The sequence below is a fragment of the Euleptes europaea genome, chromosome 5 (assembly GCF_029931775.1).
Source record: "Euleptes europaea isolate rEulEur1 chromosome 5, rEulEur1.hap1, whole genome shotgun sequence".
Taxonomy (NCBI): domain Eukaryota; kingdom Metazoa; phylum Chordata; class Lepidosauria; order Squamata; family Sphaerodactylidae; genus Euleptes; species Euleptes europaea.
Genome location: NC_079316.1, coordinates 46,865,631 through 46,885,441, shown reverse-complemented (window position 1 = coordinate 46,885,441; position 19,811 = coordinate 46,865,631). Strand labels below are relative to the sequence as shown.

At 41.6% G+C, this 19,811-nt stretch overlaps 1 protein-coding gene across 1 annotated transcript; it reads left to right on the top strand.

Moving 5' to 3' along the window:
- The first annotated feature begins 1,215 nt into the window (after positions 1-1,215).
- On the top strand, positions 1,216-12,046 carry CLDN18 (claudin 18). The gene is made up of 5 exons (XM_056850270.1): positions 1,216-1,435; positions 6,474-6,638; positions 8,780-8,891; positions 10,433-10,543; positions 11,899-12,046. Exons 1-5 carry the CDS (start codon positions 1,216-1,218, stop codon positions 12,044-12,046), a joined length of 756 nt encoding a protein of 251 aa, XP_056706248.1.
- Positions 12,047-19,811: the final 7,765 nt, after the last annotated feature.

Genomic DNA, 19,811 nt, shown 5'->3' with positions numbered 1-19,811 from the left:
TTTTAACTGAAAAAATTTTCAACTATAAGCTGCCTTGAACCACAAGGAAAGGCGGAATATAAATGTTTCAAAATAATAATAATAATAAATAAACCAAAGTACACTTAGACAATCAGTGATAATATTTTCATAAATATAAAAGTGTACATTGGTATCCATTGCAAGGGTAAAAACCACTCTTAGATGGCATTACTGAGGTCACTTCAGGAAGCACTGAAAATAGGTTGGTTCCTCTGTTCTTCTTCTACTAAGTGAGGAGTCTTCCCCTCTAGAATGAGACTTCTTCCTCTGGAGAAAGATTCTTCACTTTGCAGAAAGGAGTCATGGGATCCAATCCATTGGGTTTTGATTTGTGAAATGGAACTTTTTGATCTCCTCTTTCCACTGTATATGCTCATGTCCTCTTAGGGTTGCCAGATCCCCCTTGGCCACTTGTAGGGGATGGGGTTGCCAGATCTAGGCTGGGATATGCCTGGAGATTTGAGGATGGAGCCTGGGGAGGATGGGGATCTCAGTGGGGTACAATGCCATAGAATCTAGCCTCCAAAGTATCAATTTTCTTCAGGGGAACTGATCTCTGTATTGTGGAGATGAGCTGTAATTCTGGAAGATCCCCAGGTCCCACCAAGAGGCTGGCATCCCTATGTCTTCTGAAAAGCTGTCCCTGGGGTTCAGGGGACTGACTCCTCAGGACCAATGCTGGGTGCAGTATGGAGATCTGCAGGGGGTGAGGGGCCCCCTCCTCCAGTGATGGAAATACCTTTGTACTGACGAATCCAGTACATAATCTCTATCTTGTAATGATGATTTAGCTCTCTTTTTCTTTGTATTTGGTAACATAGGTACACCGAATATGTCTTCAACATGGGGATAGGGATGTATGTGTAAAGAAATTATCATACAAAAAACACAATGTGTTTTTTCCAGAGAAGGTTACCCTGCAGTTGACCAATTATGCCTGTTTTACTCTAAGGGGACAAGGGCTTCTAAAAGACAAAAGTTCCAATCTCCAGACCCACCAACCCCAAAGCATACAATGTTAGCCAACAGGAGTGAAACTGAGCTATCTTGCAAAAACACACTGAGCAAACGAAGTCTATTAATGGAAACCATCTGATAAGGGCAGCAACAGTCTGCTGGTACAGTGAAGGGGATTTCAGTGTTCCCTTATGCTTTGCTAGTGGTATCTCAGCTCCCGGCCACACGGGAGATACCATGTCCACAACAATTTGCCAAGTGATGGGATTTTTAGTGTCAGCCCTGGGTTTAGCTGGCTGCATTGCCGCCACGGGGATGGACATGTGGAGTACCCAAGACTTGTATGACAACCCAGTGACATCTGTGTTCCAGTATCAGGGGCTCTGGAGGAGCTGTGTCAGTCAAAGTTCGGGGCTTACGGAGTGTCGGCCTTATTTCACAATTCTTGGGCTACCAGGTAGGGGCATGGGCTGGTCAAGGCTACCTTAGAAACATAATGAAAGGAAGAGTTTTTCACAGACCAGCATGAGACAATGTATAACCAGTATGTTAATATAAATGAAGACCACACCTTGACTTCTGTGGCCATAAGTGTAGATACAGTTGCTGTAAATCTAATATCATACCAAATTTATAGGATTTACAGATTCCATGTTTGGAAAATCTGTATTTAAAATTAAATTATCTTTCTAATTTTTGCAATGATGTTTTCAGTTTAACAGGGCACTCCTAAACACAGTTAGACACTTCTAATCCCATTGAAGTCAATGGATTTAGAAGGGTATAACTGCTTAGGATCGCCCTGTAAGTGACTAGTATGAAGCCATTTTATATATTTCAGTAAAAATGTTTTCCCTGTGGGCTGTATTTGATTAAAATTGTAAATGTTCTTACTTGCTTCAAGACATTGGATTTGAGAAGGTTCCACATCTACATAAATAATTCTATTCGGTCCTAGGATACAATTATTTGTTATAATTAACTTGAATGTTGCTGACAAAGGTTTACTAATAGAGGATATATCAAATCTCAATAAGGTGCCTGCTTGTATTTTCATGTTCCACAACATAATTACAGTAGTTTTATGTACCTGATTCTGTGTGCATACAACAAAGTGTACTATTTAACAGAAGTAGAATGATTTATGTATTTCTATAGAAGTTATAGCATACATTCAAAATGAGTTATACCCATTCTGAAAATGGATTTGCTATTTTACAAAATAACAAATTAAGAATATATACCTATTCTTATTTCTATTTTAAAAACATATATTGGAATACTATCCAGATTTTCTAAACATGTTAATTTTTTTTCAGTCATGTAAAATATTCCTATTATTTTTCTTCAGTTGCTTTTTCTGATAATTCTCTTAGTGTAATCATGTGCATAGTATTCTAAACTTTAGGAGTGTTCTTTTTTCTACCAACAATCATTTTACATCCCTAGATTTCACTTCAAATATCCTAATAATATTCAAATATCCTATTAATAGACACTTTTAGTTCAAGTGGTTAAGCACAAACACACGTGAATTATTGTTCTTATTATATTTCCAGGATTTATCTCAGACCCGATGTGCATTTTTCCCCAGCATCTTTGATACTCTGTTCCAAGTCTTTTGGAAAAATAGGTCTCTATTTCAGTATAATCTGCTAGACTTTTACGATATTCATGACTGTTTGCCATCAGTTCATAAATTATGGCTTATCAGTTTACTATTTTAACAATATGTTGATTAATATATTACACTGGAGAAAAACCATTTGTATAGTGTCTTTGGTCCAACATTTAAAAAATCAATAAAATACTGTACTTTGAAAAACCAGTGGTTTTTCAGCTTTCCTAGTCATCTTGTTTATATTTCTTCAAAATGTATAAATGGACTATTTTTCTAAAATTTCATTGTTTCTAAAATAAATTACAAATAAAATGTATGGTCTTTCCGCATATGGGCACAGCATCATTGAATGGAGGGATCCTGACAAATCAACAGAGTCCTATCCCTACCCCACCCTACTTCTGCCATGTGCACAACCATGTGCCCTGGCAGAATACCACTGTAGTCTGGGAAAAGAAGCATAGCTGCGCCCAAATCTAGTGCTTGACTTGAATGAGTGCTACTTGATCACTTATCAGCCTCAGGTGCATTAATATAAGATTTGAAATTAACCATCAAAACAGTGCTTAGACTAAACACTGAACTGGCACTGTACAGTTGCACATTATTTGAACCATATCCCATTAAAACGTTTGGGATATTATCATTTTTATACATATACATAAGGTTACAATTAATTTTTGTACCTAAATATGTTTCAAATTTCTTATGCTTTTGGACGCTATTCTGCTTCCTGATATTTTATCTAAATCTTCAGTATTAAATGGTTAACATTTCTGATTCCTTCTAATTTACCATAAAATACTTTACAAATGGGTTTGTAGAGTCATCTCTCAGGTCTGCACTACTTCATAATGATGTGGGGTATCATGTGTTTGAATATGCTTTCATAACAAAATCTCCCTACATGTCGTGCAAAAGGCTAGCCTAGTAGTCCTTTGAAATGTTAGATTTCTACACACTTTCTACCCACAGAAAATTATTGTTAGAAGTGTCCATTTTAATGTGATATCATGCACATTCTCAGGTGGTAAGAGGCCTATGTTGGACCTTTCTTAACATGTGAATAAAATCTCAAAGCTATAAATATCTAAGTGCTTTAAGGATTCCTTAAAAATTATAGGACCATAGAGGAACATTGTTTAGTATATTCAGTTTCTACTATCTTAATTCTGTGTATATTTTGTTGTTTCTGATGATGATGGTTAGATATCATGTAGTGAAGGTAAATAATAAATTTAAAAATGGTCAAGTTACCTAGTACCCCTACTCATCATTAATTCATTTCACACATGTCAATTCACTGTCTTTCTCTTTTTAAAAGTAGGTCAGTTTTGAAAATGGTCTCATAAATATTTTCTTAGGGTTGCCAGATGGGTCCTGAATGGCTCCTGGAATCACAACTGATCTCAAAACTGGAGAAAATGGCTGCTTTGGAAGGTGGTCTATGGAATTATACCCCCTGATGTCCTTCTCTTTAAACTCCAGCCTCACCAGGCTTCTTCCACAAACCTCCAGAAATGACCCAACCCAGAGCTGGCAACCCTAATAAACTTCCATTTTAGCATATCAAAGGCTCTTTGTATCTCCAAAAGCATGCAATATCTCCACAGTTGCATTGCACATCATGGGTAACAGTTGTGCTGGCATGGAAATAGGGCAGAAATTTGGACCATAAGAGGCTTTTAAACATGAGAATAATTGTATACAAGCATTTGTGTGGCCTCTGTACATGCTCAGGATCTGTAAGTCTATATTTGACTTACTTTTCCTAGCAGTTTTGAAAAGAAATAAGGCAAGACAATAAATATTTGGAGATGCTGTGTAGGGTAGGGCACCGTTAGTACCAGCTGAGAAGGTATGTGATATACCACCTTTTCTGTAGCAAGTTTGAAATTAATGAGGAATATCCATTTCTTCTAATGACTATTGCAAGCTTGTAATTTGCTTTGTGGTAGATCAGATCGTCCTTGACCTTGAAGAAACAGAAACCACTAAGATGAATCTTGGGCAACTGAAAGTAGAACATAATACCTTTCTGTTTGCTTCCTTCTGTACACAATGTACAGTGACCACTCTTTGGTGCTGATAGCACAGTTTCATTAACTCTCTTGTTTCCTCATGCATAATAGTGAAATCACACTTCAGTAAATGAATGGGAGCCTGAAAATGTTCTAATAGTTAATGTTTGTTTTCTTGCACTGACTGATAAGACCATACCTTGTGATTAGAATGACTCACAACAGCAAAAAGAGTCCAATTGTTAGAAGGGTTCCTGATTCTTAGGGTTGCCAGGTCCTTCTTTGCCACTGGCGGGAGGTTTTTGAGGCAAAGCCTGAGGAGGGTGGGGTTTGGGGAGGGGAGGGACTTCAATGCCATGGAGTCCAATTGCCAAAGCGGCCATTTTCTCCAGGTGAACTGATCTCTATAGGCTGGAGACCAGTTGTAATAGCAGGAGATCTTCAGCTAGTACCTGGAGGTTGGCAACCCTACTGATTCTCCTAGACCAGTTGGCCCACAGCTGTTCACAGGATGATTATATATGTGAATGGCAACATATGCAACTGGGACAAACCCCTAAAACTGTGAGACCTCAGATATGTCCATGTATATCGAGGCCAACTATTGCTATGAGTCAGGATATAAACTACTCAGGATTTCACAGTTTTTTCCCGAGAAATCAAATTTAGTAGCTTCCCACTAGTTCCTTAATGGAGTGTGAGATGTACATTTTAGATTGGGTTGTGGTGAACAAGGGGATTTAATTCTGCCAATACTCATATTTCCACCACATTATGCATAGTGCAAACTACTGAGTACTGCATAGACTGTGTAATTAACTTAGACTTCAGTGAACTTAGAAGAGTGTAACTGTTTAGGATTGCACTGGGAGTATTGTACACTACTTCCATAGGCTTACTACACCTGTGGGTATTCAGTAGATTCCAATGCTATTATTAATTTACCCTTGTTTTGAATAAAGCATGTGTGGGCTAGAACATGCCACCATACTATTCTAATACTATTCTAACAGCTGAAAAACTCCATCCCCATCTGCTGAGCCTCTGCTAAGGCTGTTCTCACAGGAAAGCCCCTGGGCTGAACTCAAGTCTCAGTTTCACTGATACAGGTCAAGGCTGTAATTGATTTTTTGGTATAATGAAGTTTATTCAGATTGAGAAATATTTCTTAACCTCTCTCTGATGTAGCTTTGTGATGTTGTGACACAGCTAAATTTGTCCTCCTTGACTGCCTTTGTAAAGGTAGAAAGGCGAAATATAAATTTTGTAAATAAATAAAATAAATACATTTGATTAGCTGTATGATATCATCATGCTGGATGTATGATACTTGATTGGTAGAGTTGCAAACTTCCAGCTGATAGAGATCAATTCACCTGGAGAAAACGGCCACTTTGGCAATTGGACTCTATGGCATTGAAGTCCCTCCCCTCCCCAAACCCTGCCATCCTCAGGCTCTGTCCCAAAAAACCTCCTACCGGTGGCGGAGGCACCTGGCAACTCTATTGATTGGCTGGTTTCAACTCAGGAGGGAGCCCCAGCTTAAAAGGGTATGTGTGAAGTTGTAGACTGGGGAAAGAAGCAGCTGCAAGCAAACAGTGAACTGAATGCAAAATCGGTGTGCATGAAACTATTTCTGCTAAATGCCCCTGTTGTCTTAGTGTTTGTGGGTAATAATTCATCACAATGCTTTTAAAGGGGCACAAGAAAACATTGTACAAGATGGACCCTTGGACCTTGGCTCTGCTAAGAATTTCTTTTAGAATGAGCAATGTTTCCATTTTGTTGTATAAAGAGATGCGAACAATTTTTTCCTACTAATTAAATGTGATATTTTCCTATGTGTTTTGCAGCAATGTTCCAGGCCGTGCGGTCTCTGATGATTGTGGGCATTGTGCTAGGAGCTTTTGGCATTCTGGTAGCCATTTTTTCTCTGAAGTGTTTGAGGATGGGCAATATGGAAGACTCCGCAAAAGCAAATATGACTTTGACTGCTGGAGTCCTGTTTATTGTGGCTGGTAAGTTTGGGGCGGTCTGGTGCCTCTCTTTTGGAAAAGACAAATGAAATTAAGAGACTGGAAGTGCTGAACACACAGCAAAAGAGTAATGAAGTTGGACGAGCAGATATTTTCAGAAGGGTGATGCTACAAAATCAAAGAGGAATCCAAGGATGAACAATGCTCCTTTATTGGCTTCCAAAGAAGTTCTGTAATATTATCTTCCTCCTCTTTATGTTCTGTACTTATATACTTTTGGCACGGCCAGTGCAATAAAGATATCTACCTCACAGATACTAACCTCCATGAAGAACAAGGCACCCTATTGCTTTCAGGGGAGGGGTCATGGCTCAGTGGTAGAGCATCTGCTGTATGCAGATGGTCCTAGGTTCCATCCCTGGCATGTCCAGTTAAAAGGATGAAGACCCTGGACAGCTGCTGCCAGTCTGAGTAGACAGTACTGACCTTGATAGACCAATGGTCTGATTCAGCATAAGGCAGCTTCATGTGTAGTTAGGGTTGCCAACCTCCAGGTACTATCCAAAGAAAGGCACCTCCGTGCTATTACCGTAAGGTTAGAAAAAACTGCACAGGAGTCTCCAAGTACAAAGGTATCAAGTTACTTATTGGTGTTTAAACATATTACATCTATAAATATGCTACTACAGCAGCAAGAACGGTTCTTGCAAGAACCTGGAAACAAGCTCAAACACCTGAAATAGAAGACTGGAAAGAAAAACTACTGGATTATGCCACTATGGCTAAGAAGACTTTCGAGATAAACTTAAAATCTAGTGAATCTACTGAGCAATTTCATGATAAGTGGGTGTCATTTTACATTTATATGAATTCCAGCTAATTGAAAACGATGGTTATGTATTATGGTTATGTACCATTTAACTTGTTATAAAAAAAAATGTTAAGTAACTTCAGATCACATAATAGAATACTAACATAAGTAGATACTAACATAATAAATACATAATACTAACATAATAAACTGACACCTGGTATTAGTTCTTTTTTACTTTATCTTTCTCAGTATAGATTGTTTCATAATGTGCAGTTGAATTTATTTCTTATTTTTGTATTGTTTTTATACTTATAATACTTATCCCCCCTTTTTGTTCCTGTACCCCTTCAATTATATAAATAAAATCTTTAAAAAAAAAACATATTACATCTACAGAACACAATGGGATACATAAACAAAAATCCTAGAAAATATGTACAATATATACACGTATGAGGTTTGATGCAGTTTCTATGCAAATCAAATTAGGTGTTGAAATCTTCTGGGTATATGTCTCTTAAATGATCTTCAACAAGTCCATAAATGGTACACAGTTCCCCAAAAGGTGCCTTTTTTCTTGGGGAAACGATGGGGGATGGCCGTTTCAAATTCTTTTCTTCAGCCCCATTCCAAGTTCCATTTTCAGTTATGAAAACTTCAATTATATATCACACACAGTACTCAGTTCCACGTAGGATACTCTTCAAAGTGTAGCCGAATTTTGTTTATGTATCCCACTGTGTTCTGTAGATGTTATATGTTTAAACACCAATAAGTAACTTGATACCTTTCTACTTGGAGACTCCTGTGCAGTTTTTTCTAACCTCCAGGTACTAGCTGGAGATCTCCTGCTATTACAACTGATCCCCAGCCAATAGAGATCAGTTCCCTTTGAGAAAATGGCGGCTTTGCCAATTGGACTCTATGGCATAGAAGTCCCTCCCATTGCCAAACCCTGCCCTCCTCAGGCTCTGCCCCAAAAACCTCCTACCAGTAGCAAAGAGGAACCCTATGTGTAATAGCATTATTTTAAAGTATATCTCAACAGAATTTACCCATATATGACATTATGCTGGACTCTCCTGAACAACAAACTAGGTGCCTTTGTCCAAACCCATGACTTAAGCCATTTCATTGATACAAGGGATCTTCCACTGGATTCTATACATATTTTTTTTTTGCCTTCCATTAGCATTAGGACATTACTGTGCTTTCTAAAAGTAACACCCCCAATGAAACCTTTGTATTTACACTCTGTGGCAATTAGCCACCTGAGGTAAAAAAGACAGCAACAGGAATTCAGTTGGATGCAGCTGAGTCTCCAGATATCTCATTCATGAAGTGAGTGATGTTCTTTCCTCTTTGACAGGTCTGTGTGCCATCACTGGGGTGTCTGTTTTTGCCAACATGCTTGTCACAAATTTCTGGATGTCAACAGCTAACATGTATCCCACAGGAATGATGCAGACACTTCAGACAAGGTAATTCCAGCTCTTGTTATTTGGTGCTTCCAGGCAAAATGATGAACTTTAGCCATTGTTATGCCAGGCCTACTGAGAGACTTAGGGCATATCTACACCATGAACATAACTGGTATGGCAGGCGTTCCCCTTTTCTTGGGGGACTGTGAAGCCCCTAGGGTCAGGGGCCTCATACTCCTGGGGGGTGCCATCTTCTTTCCACAATCCCAAAGACCAGTCAACACACCAGAAATGTATAGGTTGCCTTTAACTGCTCAGCTGTTTTTATAATGCCAGTTTCAGAGTTTAACCACCACCTTGTAGCCTGGCCAGTTCACCTCTTCCCGTTTGCCCCTGCTCCCCCCCCCCTCAGGTGTTGGGCCACATTCTCAATCTGAGTCCTTTTCACAGTTCTTTGAGCTCCTGCCCCAGTTGCTGCACCCTTTCTGCAAGGGTTAAGCCAATCTGCATAAGTCATATAGGAAATGTTTCTTCTGGCTTCCTTCTTGGCCAGAAATGGCACTGTTTGAGCCTCCAGAAAAGCTGGTACTCCCCAGCCTACAATGGCGCCAAGCTTGACTTCCCACAGCATTTTTCCTAACTAGCAGCTACCTGCCTCCCTTACCACCCTCAGCTGGGGTCTTTTATCCCTCCTCCCTGGCCATGCCTAGTTCCTGCTTCTCTGCTCCTACTTCCAAGTAACCCATTCCTCACAAGGAAGAGTCCTTTGCTCCATAGGGAGCTAATCCTGGCTGGCTTTCCTGGCCGGCAAATTACTTCCCCTCCTTCATTGCGGCTTGGGAAAATGGATGGGGAGAGAAGGCAGGAGCCCTTCCTTCCCTTGCACCCTTTCCCCAAGCCCAATCAGGGACTTTAAAATCATTTCCCCACAACTGCTGTGTGTAGAGTTCTCAACTGCCTAGTGATGGCGGGCAATTGCCGACTAACTCTTCGAGATACCCTCTGCCCCTCAGCTGGCTGGCAGGCAGAAGTAGGCCAGCTGGGGAGGGGTGGTGGTAATCCACACCTGCGGTGCATGCACACCGTGGCGCCATCACTTCTGGGTTACGCCAGAAGTGCCGGCAGTGCTCTAGCAACCTCCCCCAAAACTCTATGGTTTCCATATAGTTTTCAGAGGGAATTGCTAGAGCATCCCATGTGTGTGCAGCACTTCGAGGGTAAACCCAGAAGTGGTGCTATCATGCCATGCGCATGTGCAAATCACTGCCCATTAGCCCCACAGAGATTAAGCTCCCGCTGGAGGCCAAGAAGGACCTGGCAACCCTAGCTGTGTGACTGGGAGGACAGAAAGTTAGGTCCAGGGAAGCAAAAAATGTAACGTGTAATTTGGCTCTTACTGTGATATAGAAGGTGAGGTTAGGAAAAGTGGACTCACAATCATTTAAATGACACAGTTAAACTGATGGAAATCTTCCAACATCATTGAGGATGGACATCTACCAGGTCTGAGTGGTGCTGGGCTTAAAAGGCAGCTTTACATTAAAGACCTTTTTGGAGAAACAGAATGTTAACACTTAGCACTACTACTCTTTATTTTGTAGGTATACATTTGGTTCTGCTCTCTTTGTGGGATGGGTTGCTGGGGGATTGGCCTTGGTTGGAGGCATCATGATGTGCATTGCCTGCAGAGGACTGGTACCAGAAAAGACCCAGTGAGTGACTATATTTACTCATGAAACTGTTATCATAATGGGGTAGCCTAAGGTGGATACTTTATTTCAGAAGCCAATAAATTATGCTGCTTCTATCATGGGCTCTGGGAGGGAAGATGGCCTGGGATAGCCCAATCTTGCCAGATCTCAGAAGCTAAGCAGAGTTGGTACTTGGAAGGGAGGGCACCAAGGAAGACTCTGCAGAGGAAGGCAATGGCAAACCACCTCTGCTTCTCACTTGCCTTGAAAGCCCCTTGCTGGGGTCACCATGGATTGGCTGCGATTTGACAGCACTTCATGCACACACACCCATCATGGGGTCTCCTACTTAGGGGCAAATTAGACATGAGATTCATGACCACTTATTCACAGAGAAATCAGGGAAATGAGCATGTATAGACACACATTCAGAGATACATTCTGTAGCCTGATGCCATTTTCTTGGATTCCTTCTAGGGCAGACTGGGAGAAAATGCTTCATGGTATGGAAAGGAGGGGGTCAGGGTTAGCTTGATTTTTTTCATGTGAATGGGCAGACATCAGAAACAGTGGCACATTGATGGCTTCTATTTGCTAATAGCAAGCTCTGTTTTTGAGGGATCTGTCACTTATAATACTGATATCTGCAGAGAGCCAGCGTGGTGCAGTGGTTATGAGCAGTGGTTTGGAGCGGTGGACTCTGATCTGGAGAACCGAGTTTGATTCCCCACTCTTCCACATGAGCGGCGGAGGCTAATATGGTGAACTGGATTTGTTTCCCCACTCCTACACATGAAGTCAGCTGGGTGACTTTGGGCTAGTCACACACTCTCTCAGTCCCACCTACCTCACAGGGTGTCAGTTGTGGGGAGGGGAAGGGAAGGTGATTGTAAGCCAGTTTGATTCTTCGTTAAGTGGTAGAGAAAGTTGGCAAATAAAAACCAACTCCCCCTCTCCCTCCTCCTTCTCTTTCCTAGTCTGCCTTTTGCTAGTAACACATCACTGAAAATCAGCTTTGGAGTCATTGTTATTTTAGATGATGCAATGTTAGCAACACTTTCCCCAGGAATGTCCTACTGAATTTAGTGGGCCATATTTCTAAGTAAACAAACACAGGATTGGGCTGTTACTGTCTTACCAATAATAAACAGTTCAGAAAATTGGGGCAGGATCACCACTTGGAATATAAAAAAAAACCTTTTGTATTTTCATCACTGCTGAACCTGCCCTAAATGATACCGTAGCACGATAACACAATGGATATGTATGGAGTTTAGCCAATTGCATTATATCCACTAACTGGCAGGAAATAATGTAGCTAATTATGAGTGTTCCAGTCAGTTCCACTGACTGATGCCGTTTTATTTCTGTTTCAGTTATAAAGGTGTATCCTATAATGCCTCAGGAAAAAATATATCCTACAAGGCTGGAACTGGGTATGAAAGCAAGAAGACTACAGCATATGATATTGCTAAAAGTGATGATGGGAGACGCTCTTATCCTTCAAAACATGACTATGTATAGAAAGGTGTCATCCTACCCTCAGCTTACTAAGCCTCTAATCTTAGAGGTCTTTAAAAAGTCTAATCTTTCCTTCTTTGTTTGGTCTAGAGACCTGTCGATGTTTAGTAATATGCTCAATGAGACTTTGAATAGATACTGTCCTTGTAATGAGCTCCATTGCTAAAGAATTGTGATTTTCCTCCTGTACACATTATAAAGTTAACTGCCTTTGACTGTAAGGAGAATCAAAGGCAGCTGAAGCACTGCTGTCTCTAGATGCCAGTAGATATTTTAGAGCACAACGTCACTGCAACGAACAATGTTTAGCGGATGAGAGTTTTGTGCTTTGGTAAATCTTACCGTGTTTGACGGTCCTTGACAAAGAAAACCCACTAAAAAAACGATTGCTTGGATGCCTAACCCAAGTTAAATAAAAAGGAAACGACTTCCATTTCACACATAAAGCTGATCAAAGATGGATTTAGGGAGGAAAAATCCCCATAACCATATCACTGAGAATTTCAGAGAAAATAAAGTTGCAATTTGTTTTCTCCTTATTGCATTGAATTCATCCTGTGTAAAAACAAATATGAACTCCTAGAAGAAAAGTATAATAAAAATATATCATATGTTCATAAACCATTCCTTTACTTTGGAATTCCCTTTCTGCCATAGGACATCAACAACAGTCATTGGACTGTTGCGGAACGTTAAGTGCCACTCTCACATCTGAGTCCTGAACCGTTGCTCTGAGCTGTTCATTTTTTAAAACAAAAATCATTTGCCTTTCTTTAAGGCCCCCTGGAGACAGACATCCCCCCAATTAGACATTAACAATGCCTTGATGCTTATTATTACCTTATACTGTATTCTGAAATTGAATCATTGTGGCACTTAAGATGAAGGATTGGCACACCAGTTCTGAGGCATGGATGAAATTCCTTAGAGAGCATTGGAATGAACTTTAGAATGAGCATGCTAAGGTTCATATAGCCTTTAGGCATCTGATCTGAGCCAATGATACCAAATTGATTCTATTTCTTCTGAACTCACTGAGGAATGAATCTAAAACTATTGTTACACTTTTGATGCATATTTGGGAGTTAGTAGCAGAAAGACTTTGCTGCTTTTTAGATACATCTTTAACGACACCCTAGGAAGTGCAAATGAAGAATTAGAATTATATTTTGAACAAGGATTTCATGGAATGAGGTGCAAAGAGGCCGTTATTGACAGAGGGGCAGCATCATATGTCCTTCTATACCTACAGATATGAAGATTAAACCTCTTTAGTGAAGTGGATGGCAATTCAATAGTAACCTTTTTAAATAGTAAAAGATGTAGTTGACAAATCTCTCGCTCTGGTGCTATCAAGTCCTAGCAAAGCATGGCTGTCGTCCACTTGTTCTCTCTGTTCCATTCTCTCTCCTCATCAGCATTGGTTGTAAGCCACAAAAACAATACACTTGCCATTATTCTAGGGACTAGGGAGAATCTTTACTTGTTTTGAGTTTCTGCTGGCCACATTGCTTTAGAAAGAGTTCGTTTCATGGAAGGGTCAATCTACCATCACTCACTAATGGAGCAATAAAAAATAGAAAATGTGACTACTACACTTTTGGTTTTGTATTTTACATAAAAATAAACACATATTTTAAAAAATCATTCCGTTCCTGTTGTTTCTGGGGAAGCTATTAAACCCTAGCCACAAGATACATTAAAAATGTGACTTCTTGGGACAGATCCTTGAAGGAGAGACATTTACAGTGCAATCCTAAATAGAATTACACCTTTTTACACTTAGGCTTGCGCTGCCAGTAACCTTGTGACACTATACTATCACCACTGTAACAGCCAGGGATCAGCTAGTCCAATGGGGATCAGGTGATCTGAAAGGGCAGAAGGGTCCCATCTGGCCTTATTCAGTTGCTGGTCTGGCGCTTCACTTAATCAGTCTGGTAATCTGCATAGACCGATCAACTCATAGATTGCTTACACCCCTGCCTGAACATCTACTGAGCTGCATACTGAATGCCTACTGTGTACCTCCAGGTTGCCAGCCCCCAGCAAACACCAACATGCAAGACGAAGGGTTCTAAGCATCCTGTAAGGGTGCTGTAATTTTAAAATGAGGTTGACCTGCCCCTCTTTCCATGGTAATGCATTTCATTTCTGGGGCACTGACCTCTGCTTGTATCACTTGCAGCAAAGAGACTTCGTAGGATTGGGTTTAAGGAAGCACAGAGCAGCAAATAGATTGGCCTGTAACACAACTTTGTACTAGTCATTAATGCAAGGATGCAGACTCCCAAGTATATCTATACTATGGAGTGTTATAGACTGGTTCTGACTTTGATCAAATGAAGCAAAGAATTCCTTCTGGAGCTACAAATTGGACTGTAAGATAAGAGCTCTCCAGTAATCTATATGCAATTAAAAGCCCTATTTCCCTTTCTGTAGCGACAAGGTTATTGCTCATCTGTATCGGAGTGGAGATAAATGATGCTCTGGGTTAAATAGCTCCAGGATTTATGACATGGTTCTGGCCCAAATATTATGGGAGCAGAGCTCTCCTGGTGAGATAGTTCAGCTGAAGAAACTTGATATCATTTCCCCTTTCCTTTATTTTTCAGGGTCTGTGTTATTTTGGTGAGTTTTGTTCCATTTCCAACGGTAGATGCTGGTGCCATTTGATTATTTCTTAATTGCTGCCGTCATTTATGCTCTCTATAAAGGCTTCATTGGTAGACCCAGCTTTACGTTTAAAGAGAAAGAAATGTCAATTGGGAAAACAAAATGCATACAAAAAACGGTTAAACAGCCAGGCAGATTCACACTGACTGCAAATCAGTATGGCGTTAATTGGTTTTGATTATTAACCTCTGCCACTATATACCAAGAGAAGACTGTCTCATAATGTTCTGAATTTGGATCTGCCTAAAGATGCAGCAACTCTGCCAAACTGCTTCATAAGTTGTTTTGCTGGAAGAGGAGTCCAGAATGATTCTTTTCCTGACATCTAGCCTGGAAATTTAATTTTGAACTTTGGATCAGGCAGGAGATTTTCTTTTGAACTTTAAGCTCAAATTTCATCCAAGTAAATACCATACCAGGGACTGGATTAGAGGTGAGGGTTGGACCAGGGAACAGAAAATGCACTGCCTTTCCATTCTGGGTAATGACCTACATGCTAGGATTGCCAACATCCAGATAGATGTTGGCAATAAAGGCTCCACCTTTAAATCTCTAGGAATGCCCCAACCTGGAGTTGGCAACCCTTTGTGTAATACACGTGTCCACACACACATGATGAGAAGAGAGGAAGAGGGAGGAGAATTCCATTGGGCCTTAAGATGAGTCCTCCATGCATTCATGCTCCATCTGCACTGGACAGGAATATGTCTCCAGTTCCAAAACACACATGCAGTGGCTTACACACATATGCAATGGAGAGCCAGTGTGGTGTACTGGTTAAGAGCGGTGGTTTGGAGCGGTGGACTCTGATCTGGGGAACTGGGTTTGATTCTCCACTCCTTCACATGAGTGGCAGATGCTAATCTGGAGAACCAGGTTGGTCTCCCCACTCCTACACATGAGGCCAGCTGGGTGATCTTGGGCTGGTTACAGCTCTCTTAGAGCTCTCTCAGCCCCACCTTCCTCACAGGATGTCTATTGTGGGGAGGGGAAGGAAGATGATTGTAAGCCGGTTTGATTCTCCCTTAAGTGGTAGAGAAAGTTGGCATATAAAAACCAACTCGTCTTCCTCTACTGTAGATGCAACTCAAAGCATGTAACAGCACTATGTCAAGGAGCCTAGGAGTTTCTCATGCAATCCCTTCTCTCCCCTTCCTTCAAGTGCCACAGCCTAAGTAGTTATTTCTGGGTTTGTGGCAAACTGTAGCTTGCCACTACCACTACCTGTGATCAGCGTACTATATTTAGCACTTGATCTGCAAATTTAAGAAAGAGTAGGAACATTCAGCACCGTAGTTCCTACATCAGGAGTCAGTTGTCACTCACTAATAGCCAGTTAGGAATGGAGGCAAAAAGTGTGGAAGGTAGCAGAACCAACAACGACAGAAGTTTTCACTGGACTGATATTCCCACTTTAAGGGCACATCTTCATTCAAAGACTTACAGTGCATTCCTAAGGAGAATTACTCCAGTCTGAGCCCACGGAAATGAATGGGCTTAGACTGGAGTAACTCTCCTTAGGAATGCACTGTTACAATCACTTACTTTTCAACCTGAATGACCCTGTTGTTTCCCTTCTCTTCCATTATCAGCCATTTATCATTGCTAATACATATCTAGGACTGAGCTGAAATCACATGCACTTCCTTGGGAATTTTTCAGCAGTGTCCAAAAATACCAAGCCTTTCAATGATTTATCAGCAATGCCCATGGAAATGTTTGCCTATTAATTTACATTGCCCTTGTCTTGCTCCTTTTCTCAGTTGGTTCTGCTTCTTCTAAGTAATGTCATCACATAGCCTAATATGACTGGCTGTCTACATCATATTTTGTTGCCATCCCATTCACTGCAAGATCTTTGTATGGCTGATAGGGCTGTCAAACAAAAAAAATTCGGTACAGTTCGGATTCGGCCGAATTTGACCCTTGTGGGTTCGGTACGTGCCGAAGTCCGAACTCCCCCGCTTCGGATCCCCGGTAATTCGGGGGGATCCGGAGTTCGGGGGAAAATTCGGCCCCCGCGCGCCTTCAGAGGGATTCCCTGAAGGCGCGCGGGGGCCCTTTAAACTGATCTGAGCCTCCCAGCTGGGAGGCGCAGGTCAGTTTAAAGGGCAGCCCGCACCTTTCAGCGGGCTCCGCTGGAGAGGCGCAGGCTGCCCTTTAAACTGACCTGCGCCTCCCGGCCGGGAGGCACAGATCAGTTTAAAGGACAGCCTGCCCCCCTTCAGCGGGCTCCCCTGAAGGGGGGCGGGCTGTCCTTTAAACTGATCTGTGCCTCCCGGCCGGGAGGTGCAGGTCAGTTTAAAGGGCAGCCCGCACCTTTCAGCGGGCTCCGCTGGAGAGGCGCGGGCTGCCCTTTAAACTGATCTGTGCCTCCCGGCCGGGAGGCACAAATCAGTTTAAAGGACAGCCCGCCCCCCTTCAGCGGGCTCCCCTGAAGGGGGGCGGGCTGTCCTTTAAACTGATCTGCGCCGAGGCGCAGGTCAGTTTAAAGGGCAGCCCGTGCCTTTCAGCGGGCTCCCCTGAAGGGGGGCCCGAATTTGCCGGATTTATTCACGAACTCCCGAACTCGCTGAATTCGGCCCCCCCGGTTGCCCGCCAGTTTTGAGTTCAGATCCGTCCGAACAGAAAATCACCGAATCAGGGGAAATTCGGTTGATTTTCAGTTCGGACCGAACCGAATTGACAGCCCTAATGGCTGATGTCACTCATTAGACAAATCCAGGGAACATTGCCTTCCATTTGCAACTGATTTTGCTTGCTGTTAGTGACATGATCACTGAACCTAGTTGGCTATGCAGTTTTGAAATGTCATTCCATTCATTATATGATCTCTAATTGGCTGGGATTACTCAGGAAGAAGAAGAAAGCACTATCCAGGATGTGCTTGGGGGAAATGGAATAAAATGATCAGCTGCTTCCTCAAGTCACCAATCCCGTTTATACAAGATGTTTTTCCTTAACCTATAGTGTGGTTGGAGGTCTTCTGCCGTAGTCCTGTTGCAGTGACTTTCATTTTCTTATTGGAAACACTTCATCTGTTTTCAGTTGTTCATCTATCTGCTTCTTTTAGCTTCCTTTTCTTCTGTCTTCTGGTCCGGATGAGATCCAATTTGGCCTTCCTTTTCTTTCATCATTCATGACCAATGGGAGCTCTGCCAGTTTACATCAATGGAGGATCAGACCCACAAATGTTTCAGCTTTCTGCATTTTGTGTTTTGATGTGTCACTGAGTGGAGAATAGGCTACAAGTCACACCACACATTAGCATCTTCAATTTGCATTAAATGTGTTTGCACATTGAGTGCTGGCCTACCCCAATCCCAGTGGCATGTGCTGGTAATAGGATTTCATTGTCTTGTGGTTGTTTTGGAATCTCATCTTTGCAGAAAGAAGGAAATTCATTTTGGATTAAGCTTTTGTTCCTGTCTATTTCTCTTGTGGGAAAGCTAAATTTGTTTTCTAATGCCATTACAAACAAATCTTTGTGTAAAGGAATTATCAGGGCACCTGTTTCTCCATTTAAACTCGATTAAAAGTAAGTTCCCACCCTTCAATGCCTACTTTTTTGACATTGTCTCCTATGGATTTTCACATTTATAATTCTTTCCTGTTATTCTTTTGAATTCTGTAATCCCTTTGCTTCCCTTTGATTTTCTCTGACGTGTTATCAATGCAGAGTACACCAAGAACATGGAATAATTGTAACGTGCAAGATATCAGCTTTAAAATGAGTACTATTGAATTCTGAATCACAAGTAGCATTCCTTGAACCCACCAATTTTAAGAAGCCTAATTTTGTAAAAAGGAAACTCAAATTATGATGAAATCTGGATACTGACACCAGGAGGTTTCTGTTGCCAAGGACAATAGCCTAGAGCAGCCCAGGGGTGTCAGGTTGCAACCCAGAGACCCACAAAGTGCTTTTCAATTTCCTAATACAACTACAGCATCTTTGGCTCATCCCCTTCCCATTTGTTTCAGTCTTTTCCCCCTTGCTCTAAATAAGACAGATTCTAGGTAAAGAAGGGAAATGATGAGGAAGGAATGGACTGGGGAAGGGATGGTTGTCTTGTCTTCCATTCCACTGGGGAACTGAAAGGTACAGCATGGATCTCCAGGTTGTAATCTGGCAACCCCATGGTTGTGCATTGGGTATTCCCAATGTAAAATAGTGCCCAAAATTCCTAGTTCAGGTTTGGATCAGAAGTCAAACTAAAACTAAACAATTTTGGATGCTATTTCAGATCAGAAATATCTGCATGCACACCACCTATTTCAAAGTCTTGGAGAAAAGTAGAGCATGACTGTCTAAGGGAGGGCTCGGTCAACCATCACATTGCAGATGAGCGCATGGTGGAAAGATTTCAGATGGCTTTACCAATGCTTCGTGTTTTCCAGTGTTTGATTAAACCTCTGAGTTCATCACAGCTGGTTAAATGTCAGCCCTCTGGGTGAAGCTCTGTAAACCTTCTCTGAGGCAGGGAATCATTTTAAAAATGTAGGAATGAAGGCTGCTGCTGAGGTTGAGCCAACAGTCAACAACAAGATTGGCAACAGGACAATCCACAGCCTTGTAGAGGGGCAACAGATTGAACTGCTTCACCAACCTCTCATTCATTTAAAGATATTATAGCCATAGCTGGCAGAGACTGAGAGTACCAGGATGGCCTTTTGTGGGAAGGGAAGAAGCAGGCAGGAAACATGGTCGGTACAACTTTCATGTTCCCATCAGTTTATTATTATGTATTTTAAAAAATTTATACCCAGCTTTTCAATCAAATGATCATCCAGGTAGTTTAAATACAATACTGTAAAAAAGCCAAACACATCGTTCCACAGTCCTTGGACCTCCAGTTGGTAGCAGATGCCAGAATATGCTTCCCCTCTCATCTTCTGTCTCTGGGCAACTGGTACTTGAGGACAGTGTTTGTCCTTGCAGGGAGGAGAGAAGCAAGACCCTGGTCAGGTCTTCCCCTAGAGATGGTGTTCTTCTGGGAAGGGGGAGGGTGCAACCTCTTGGACATTTAGATGGAGTCCAGAATGTCCTTCCTTTCATGTCTGTAGTTTCTGGGCAATTGTAGTTTCTGTC